Source organism: Garra rufa, unplaced genomic scaffold (assembly GCF_049309525.1).
Source record: "Garra rufa unplaced genomic scaffold, GarRuf1.0 hap1_unplaced_386, whole genome shotgun sequence".
NCBI lineage: Eukaryota > Metazoa > Chordata > Actinopteri > Cypriniformes > Cyprinidae > Garra > Garra rufa.
In genome coordinates this window covers 1-9,708 of record NW_027394653.1, presented here as the reverse complement: position 1 = coordinate 9,708, position 9,708 = coordinate 1, and the positions used below count along the sequence as shown (strand labels likewise).

General features: G+C 40.3%; 1 protein-coding gene across 1 annotated transcript; it reads left to right on the top strand.

Moving 5' to 3' along the window:
- Positions 1 to 902: 902 nt before the first annotated feature.
- On the top strand, positions 903 to 9,693 carry LOC141317141 (long-chain-fatty-acid--CoA ligase 6-like; the record flags this gene model as incomplete). Its single annotated transcript, XM_073832949.1, has 3 exons — positions 903 to 1,548; positions 7,562 to 7,782; positions 9,579 to 9,693. Coding segments are annotated over exons 1-3 (382 nt in total), but the record flags the coding sequence as incomplete, so codon positions are not given.
- Between the last annotated feature and the right edge of the window lie 15 nt (positions 9,694 to 9,708).

The following is a 9,708-nucleotide window of genomic DNA, read 5'->3' as shown; positions in this document are numbered from 1 at the left end:
TACATTGTTATGTGCACATCCTTCATGTTTTCTTAAAGAAAAAGGTTTCAGTTTTGCAGCTACTTTGAACCCAAACCCAAGAAATGACACACATATCCCAAACTAAAACAGTTTATGAATCCTTTGGATTCGTACAGAATTGCTCCTCCGTGTTAACAGATTAATGTTCAGAATACTTTGTTGCAGTCAAGGTAAAGGAATTGTCCACATTGTAGGATTTTCATGTTTTCATGATCCTTTATTGAAGATGTGGCCGTTCCTGCATGAGGATGGGGATAGACCAGTGGCCTTCACACACACACACACACACACAAACACACACACACACACTGATCATCTGAGAGACTACTGGTGTCTGATTCCACACATCATGTCAACTTTTTCCCACTGCACTTCTTATCAGGTTTCAGACATTATTGTGTCTACCTGTAGAGTTCTCTGCTGTATTGTTCTGTATGACCTTCTGTCATTTTACTGTAAAACACTGTGATAGGAATGCTCAAGGAATTTGTCCCAGAAATTGGAATGACTAGTTTAGTACTATTAGTTGCTCATGGAGTAAATTTCCCAATCAGCCCATATGAAACCGACTCAGACGCTCAGCGTTTACTGTGTCAGTAGACTGTGTGAAGGAGAGAGGAGCGGCTTGAGTAAATCTCCGCTCCACCATCTGCTTTGACAGCTCGGTGACATTGGATTGAGTGGCAAATCCACATCAGCTGCGTCACCGTCCAGCCTGTCCTTCTCTCCAGACAGACGCCTGCAACAAATCTCCACCTCCTTCAGACTCCTCTCTGATTTCTGCCAACAAGAGAGGAGAAAGTGTCTCAGCCTCAAGTGTCTATCATGTGTTGAAGCATCCCAACATCCATGAAATACAGGACTGGAAACTTTGATCTCTGAACGCGTCACGTGACTCGCTCTGGATGGATGTGGCGCGTGGAGAAGGAGAGCGATTCAAGGTTAAACAGGGGAGGGGGAGGAGCATGAGTATCACGTGATGCGCTGTTCCCTTGGCTGATGGAGCAAAAGATAGACTGAGCGTCATAAAATAACACACACACAAAACAACTCTGTCGTAAATCATAATCTCACATTATTGCGTTTCTAGTCGCTTGAAAAATAGTCCGTGAAAATTCTTAACCTAAATAAACAACTAAAGATGTGATTTAAGTGATAAATGTGCTAAAAGTCAAATGAGCTAAAAAAGACTCCTAACGATAAAAAACCCTGTTTTCCAGATCGCTGTGTTCACACATGACGTTGTGCATCAGCTCTCAGCATCTCCAGCCCTCATAGGTGCATCCTCCTCCTCCTCCTCCTCCTCATCATCACGGTGAGGGAGGAGACAGGAGGTGAGCCACCGCAGACCTGTCGTTCATTCTCTCTTTCTCCGGGCCGCTGGAGCAGCAGCAGCAGCATCTCTGCCGTCATCTATGCGTCTCAGCTCGGCTCCATGAGGGACAGATGAACGCTGCGACACCTCTCCCAATGACTGAGACATGCTCGCCTTCGCTTTAGTCGCTGGCTCTGTCTGGGTTGTACTAGGTGAGTGTTCCTCATGCTCGCTCTGCAGGTGAAGCACCGTCAGCGGAATATCATTCGGTGCGATGACGAAACACACACCGGACATTATAAGATGCTCATTCATGATCATTATCTGAGAGTCTCGAAGCTTTCAGGGCCTTTTATCCTAAATATCGCCGGTAGAAACGCTGATCCGTTAGCATCCGCCTCTGAATTAACGTTCATGAGCGTTTTCGTATCGAGAACGCGCATAAGTTGCTGATGGTGATGTTTTTGCGTTATGCGGCATAAAACGCCGAAGATGTTATGCGACGTGTTACTACGTGGGAATGGCTTTTTGTGCGTGTGAACGATGCAGAAGAACAGTGACAAGGGACACTTATAGTCGCATATGGAGGTTATGGTTTTATGGGACATGGTTTAAAACGGCTAGTTTGCCGGTGTCGTGCTTCATTGTACTACGCAGAGACCGGTGACGTCACGACGAGAGCGCAGCGCCTGATTGGCGGAGCTGTCCAGCGAGGGGGTTCTGAAACGTCACTGCGCCTCACTCCACCCAGCTGAGCGGATAGCGCACTGCTTAGGGCACTGCACTGGGTTCTGCAGCCAGTGCTCTGGAAGTCTACCATACTCTAGGAAAAGTATTTGATCAGTTTCAGAATCCAGTGACATGCTCTACCACAGTAATCCTCCATTTGAATGAGTTTCAGTTGCAGTGTGGTCAATTTGTGCAAGGTTGCGCCTTTTGGTTTTCCTCAAAACTCCAGGAAGCAATTAAACGTAAGACGTTCTTTACGGTGTAACCTTCACCTCATGCATTTTTCATGTCCATGTGCTAACGAACAGCGCACGGACACCCAAAGCTCACCGCGTCCAACCCGAGCCGCCCAGCTGCCATGTGCTGCCTATGAATTATGCAGAGAGTCCAGTTTGATGAGAGACTGAGGTGAACCTAATCTTTCACCTTGTCCTCTATAATTTAAAGATTTAGGCTTACTATGTGACACACTGCACTCACTCTGAAAAGTGGTAACCTGAAATTGTTACCATTGAAGGCATAGTTAATCAAAAAAATTAGAATTGTGTCATCATTTACTCCAAACCTAGGAGTAGGAGTTTCTTTATGCTGCTAAACACAAAAGAGGACATGTTGACAGCTGATGGAAGCCATTGACTTCCAAAGTATGGAAAAAAACTATGAAAGTCAATGGTTACCAGCAACATTCTTCAACATACACTACCAGTCAAAAGCTTGAACACACTTACCAATCAAAGAGAATGGAGAAGGGTGTCCAAACCTTTCACTGGCAGTGTATTTTGGACTTGTATAAAACCAGTTTATTTAGATGTTACCATTTTATTCAATGCAGGTTTGATAGCCAGCTTTGCATTGACTTTAATTAGCGTAGAGGACAATCTCATTTAACATGCCCAATCCACATTAGATCAGTATGCACACTGAAAGAAATATATAAAAAAAGATATCCAGTATTACAGGAGATTTCCCTTGAATCACATGACAGCTGAAAGCAAGTCTTGGGAATCTCTGAGTGTGTTTCGTCTCCAGCACTTCTGCTTTCCAGCGGGGCACAGAGAGCTGGCCATTTATAGGAACATCACAGAAACATTAAGATCCTCTTTTGGCAGCAGTCATGTGTGTCTACATGTCGGGCGGTTTAACCTCAGCCCATCTCGCAGGATTTTGTGGCACGTCTGAATGAGGAAGATTGATTTTTATGATTGTGTGGACAATTGAAATGTTGCTTAGTGTGCAGAATAAATGTGCTGAGTGAATAGGGCTCCTGATGCCCACTGGGTTAGTTGGTGTGAGAATGGAAGAGGTAGTCGTTTGGTTTCCTCTTATGCTGGTTATTATAGGTCCACCTTTACAGCGCTAGACTTCCCCAGGGAGCGTGACTTACAAATGCAGGTTTATTCAGGTAGAAAGAGACTACAAAATGTGATTTAATATCACTCTGAGGTTACACCGAGACAAATGCATTTGTCACCTTTACATTTAACCCATACATTGAGTTTTGTTTGTATAAATGAGTGTGTTCAGGTTGATTCAGTGATGTTAACGAATACAGCAGTTGATTTGGGTGTACTTTGGTGCAGATGTGATTGCCGTGGCTCCTGGCAGATCGTGTTTGATTTTTAATGTGTTCTGTATCTCTCAGCCGGTGTGTCTGTGAGCTGTAAGCTAAGACTGCGGATCATGTAGTCAAGGGTAGACGGAGAGCAGTGGATTATGGGACGGAGGGGGAGGGAGGGGCTGAGCGAGCCGCATCTGCTGAGGGTGGTGTGATACGGTGGCCGCGAGCTTCTGCGTTTCCATAATCACAGGCTGACTAACAGCACAGCGCTAGCGGATGGCCAGTGGCAGGGCTTTATTATTCACATTGAGTGTCACTGCACTGCTTCTCTCTTTATAGGACTGATCAACGCTTCTTAACTGGTTTTGCTCCAGTCCCATACATGCAAAGCAAACACAAATTCCCTTAAATGCAGGACTGCAGTGCATTAATATTAACAGCTCAGTGTGTGGTCACTAAAATAACCTCATTGTGATTCTTTCTTGCTTTTTGCAGACTAAGCCATAAAAATGACCTTTGTTAGTGTAAATGAGTGCATTAAGGTTGATGTAAGTAATATTTTTCATTTGAGTAAATTAAGCTCTATTATTATTTTAGTTTCTTATTTCTGTCAGCATACAGTATTGTCTCATTAGTTAAACTAGTAGTGAGCAATATATTTTTTGCAATTAGCATCAAATGAGATTCATAAATGCTGTAGAAGTATTGCAACTAATGAACCCGGACTGGAAAGGGTTACTAATTATGAACTGCTCAAGTGTTCAAATCATCTCACACTGGAAACATCAGCTGCTAATTAAACTATCACTTAACCATCTTGAATATGTTGATTTATACTAAAGAAACGATGAATTCAGGTGGAAACATCTCTTTAAGGTAACAGTGGACAGACTTTAAATAGCCAATGGAAAGCAAGGGTTACTCCTGTCCATCTGTGTTCTGGACTAATAGGCTGTAATCTCCGGTGACAGTGCATGCTAATTGCTAGTGATGCCTTTATGGGGCAGGGCAGGGAGGCGGAGCTTTACTCTCCAGATCCCACCCTCATGATGGACAGCAGCCAATCATCACTGTTCACAGGCTATATAAGGCTCTGAATGTCCATTTGTGGAACAAACACAGAGAAGGTCATCTGTAGACTAGAGAACAGAAACCACGCATGTGACGGTACTTCAACAAACTCATGAATCAGTCCAGCTTAATCAAGGAGAGAAAACACTTAGAAGTTAGCAGAATCAGCTCCTGTGCTTGAGTACACTGATCTGAGTGCTGTCAGATTACGACACAGACACTGTAGGTATTCTGGACATCATTCAATCGATCAGTCTGTTTTCTCACTGTGCTAATGTGTTTCCCTCACACTGGACACAATACTTTACACCAATGTAAAAATACTTTCATTTGTTACAGCTAAACATTTTTTCCCCAAATTATATTGTTGTTTTGCTTCAAATTTTATGAACCAAAAAATACATATTTTCCCAAAAAATAAAATAAAAAAAAACATTCATAATATCATACTTAATCCATGTTTTTAAACTTTAGACATAAGCCAAAATGTTACTCAATGAAGGTCAGTATACTCATTTTGGGGGGGATTTTTACAACTTAATTTGACCACAAACAAAAGCTAAATATGAAAGTAGAGTTTTCCCTGAAGATAAAAATATTATTCTTCATTTTATTAGTCAGTGCTTCATTCAGTTTACTTAAATAGACAACTTCTAGGGATCCTAATGTTTATTGTGATGTCTTTTTAAAATACACTTTATTGTCTATTTAACGTCACCGTCTAAAAGGATAATCAATCTTTTAATGGTTTATATGGGGCACTTAGTGTTTTTTTTCCAGCAAATATTGATAAATAATTATTTGTGACTAAGTAGTTTAATTAATGAGCAAATCATGTAATTATTAAGATTAATAAATATATTCATTGACAGTCCTAATTCCTACTCAATGTGTCATATAATGACATATTGTAAATACAACTTATCCACTACCTGGTAAGAATTTCAATAAACATGAATCACAATTAATTTATGATACATGCTTATTTAAACACTTTTTTTTGGAGATTTGTAACAGTTAATCTAAAAAAATTTCCCACAAAAATATTAGGTATATTTAAATTCTTATCATTAATTTTATTTGCACCCAATTATATAAATATATGACACAGCTAATGGCTGTCTCAAAACAGAACAAATAGTGAATACAATTTTCCTGCTTCAATATGCTTCCTCAGATTTGATGGTGAACTTTTGAAGACAGGCGTTAATCTGATGAAAATCGTAACATAAGTAGAAATGTGTGCTTGATGCATGAAAACAATGATCATTTATTGTGTCACATCAGACACTCATGTTTGAGCTTCCGTTTAACATATTTAATGTTCATAAAAAAAAAAATGTAATGTACTTTTCAAGATGAAATAAAATTGTAAGGAGTAAAAAGTGTGTTTTTTTCTTCATAAACGTAATCAAGTAAAAGTACAGGTGGTCAGATTAAACTGTACTTGAGTAAAGTGTAAATCTCCCAAAATAATACTGATGTACAGTAATCAAGTAAAATGACTCAAGTATTTTACACCTCTGTATGCAACTATTACAGATATTTTGCTTAAATATCACATTTTTCAGAATCAGAATCAGAAAGAGCTTTATTGCTTGTGCATACAAGGAATTTGTTTTAGTGTCACAGGCTTTCAGTACACAGAGATAGAGACTATTACAACACATTTTTAATTCAGTTACGCCCTTCAGAGGATACAGAAGATACATGTTCCCCAGATTGTCACGTGGGAAGGAGGAGGTCTGGGTCCAAGTGCGGGGAATAGAATTTATTAAATAGACACAAATAAACAAACAAACAAAAACCAAACCAAAAGGCCAACACGGCACAACACGACTAGAACAAGGCAAGATACACAAAACAGGGAACACGATCAAGAGCCAGAGATCCGGAACACAGAGACAGACTTACGAAGACAATGCAGACAGGATGATGAGTGGGAAATGAGAGTTCTTATAGACTGAGTAATTGAGAACAGGTGTGGGATGATGAGTGCTAATGACAAAGACAGGTGTGAACGATCAGGGAAGTGCAGTGCAAGGGAAGGGAAACAGCGCTCTCAGGTGGCTGAGGGAAAACCCCACAGCCCAGATCATGACACAGATGACAAATTAAGTCGAATTTCCCCTGATCTTCAAATTCTTAAAGTTTTTGCATCATATTTTTTTGTTTTGTATCAAAAATCTAAAAAATAAACACAATAACTTCTGCAGTGCAACGCTGTTAGACAAAGCAGGTTTAAAATGGAAGCCAGGATTTTTGATGAGACAAATGTAAAACAAACACTTTGACTAAATGACACGGTTGTTTGGCTGTTTTCACTGTGGAGCAGCCGTATACACTCTCTCTCTCTGTGTGTGCGTGTGTGTGTGTGTGTGTGTGTGTGTGTGTGTGTGTGTGTGTGTGTGTGTGTGTGTGTGTGTGTGTGTGTGTGTGTGTGTGTGTGAGTGTGTGTGTGTGTGTGTGTGTGTGTGTGTGTGTGTGTGTGTGTGTGTGTGTGTGTGTGTGTGTGTACCTGGTATTCATCACGTTAGGGGGATGTTAATGTCCCCACAAGGATAGGAATACCAGTAGATTTTGACCTTGTGGGGACATTTCTTAGGTCCCCATGAGGAAACAGGCTTATAAATCATGCACAATTAGTTTTTTTGAGGAAGTAAGAGTATGCACAATCTCCTGTGAGGGCTAGGTTTAGGTGTAGGGTAGGTGTAGGGCCATAGAAAATACAGTGTGTACAGTATGAAAACCATTACGCCTATGGAATGTCCCCATAAAACATGGAAACACTTTCAGATTCATCGTTCCACACTCATGATGGTGATGTTGGATCTGGTCTAATCTCTCTGTGTGTGTGTGTGTGTCAGAGCTCAGCTCCACTCTTATGGAGAAGATGCAGTCTCGGGATCTGCTGCTGGGTCTTCAGATGCCTGAGTTGGATGATCTGGGTCAGTTCATTCGCTCTCTGCCCACCTCTACGCTGCTGGGTCTGGGCGCCCTGACCGCCGTCCTCGCCTACTGGATCGCCACACGCCCGCGGCCCATCGTCCCGCCCTGCGACCTCCGGCACCAGTCAAAGGAAGTGCAGGTAAGACACAGTTTAGGTGTTTGGCCCTGACCAATCAGATGTGAGATGAGGATCTGGCAGTCAAACAGACATCATCTTAAAATCCTCTGAATCTCATGCGGTGCTTTTCAAACAGGGGACCTTCCGAGAGACAACACGATGACTATTATACGTTACAATTAGACAATTCAAGGTTTAAAATAAATTGCATCAGGTAAAAATCAAGATGTAATCTCAAACATCAACAACTTCTGTTTTAGTTTAAGAAGCAGGTTCTCATGCTCTTGGACAGAATTTTAAACAGTCCTAGACCTGGAAAAGTCAATATCATTTTCATTGAGTTTAACTCGTAATAAACTGAAAATACAGAAATAAAACTAATTCAGTATATTAAGGCGAGACACTGCAGGTGAATAGGGTAAAAAAAATTAACTAATAGTTATCGCCTTTCCCAGTTGATTGATTACATTGATAATTGAAAACATTTTTGTATTACAAGTTTTCTAAAATCTTAGGTTTAAATGAGATTTTGGGCTATCACTCAATAATTCAGAAAAAAAGCTTAGAACAGACAAAAAACAATGTATTTATTTTAATATGTTTGTGGGAGTAAAATCAAGCAAATTATATCTGAACATATCCCTCTGTAAAGACCTTAGACAGGAATAAAAATGTAAAGTGTGGTGTGTGTAAGTGCTGCTGAAGTGGAGATTTATGGCTCAGTGTAGGAGAAAAAACTATGAAATGTAAAAATCTGCATTGTAATTGAAATCTATTGACACAAACAGATAAAGTGCTATAAAAGAAAGACTTAACAGTGTCTTTGGGGTGTTTTCTTTCCACTATTCTGAAACTTGCCTGCAGTGTCTCCCCTTAACTATAATAATATCTTAATTCATTGGTAATAAAACGTGTAAACCATGTAGAACGTTCACTTACTGGGGTTATGAAATGTAATTATTTTGAATTATTTCTAATTATTTTTAATATTTTATTGATTTATTTTGATATTGAATTATTTCTAATTATTTTTAATATTTTATTGATTTATTTTGATATATTGCCTAGATTCTGTAAATAAACAGAAAAAATGAGCAGCTTTGTCATTATAGCAGAAATATGTTTTTCGACAGCTAATAGCTTTGGAGTCATAAAGCTTGAGATCTAAAGGCTTCTGCTCACGTGATTGAACATTAGTTAGTAATGATCAAGAAGCTTTCATCACATGTTCCTCCTTCAGTAGTGTGCAAACACATCCCATGATGCACCTGAAGATCTAAACTGAAGAGAGTTTTCATGTAACTTTCTTTTCATTGAGCTCCAACATTTTGCCCTTCTTTGATATACAGTATCATCAAACTAACCGTGAGTACATGTTTAGACTGGTTGATATTGTCCTGTGATGATCTCCTTTTGTCCTGTTTGTTCAAATCTGGCTCAGGCCTGAGGGTTTGCATAAGCAAAACATTTGCGGCAGCTGGCCTAAAAACAATAAGATCATCACCGTACAAATATTCCCATAATCGCCTTTCAAATGCGGTTCAGGATGATAACATAATGATAATATTTCCCACATAAGACTTCCTACCTATAAATCTCTTGAAAGCTCTGCACATGCAGATTGATGTTTGGTTAGAAACAATGGTATTATGGTGGCAGATAAAAGCAGCAAAGCGAACACATGCACACATCCAGTCGAATGCAAATACGAATGCAAACACGAATGCAAACAAGCACTAGACGACCAATTCGACAATGCAGCTTTCATACGGTTATTGAAATGGGATTTACAGAAGAGCGTCCTCCTTTGTTTCCAGATGGAAGATGGCGCTCGGAGGTCCATGATGGGCGACCGCTCCACGCTGCTCTCCTACTACCATGAAGACGCCAAGACCATGTACGAGGTGTTCCAGCGGGGTCTGCACATCACCGGTGAGCACATCTGCA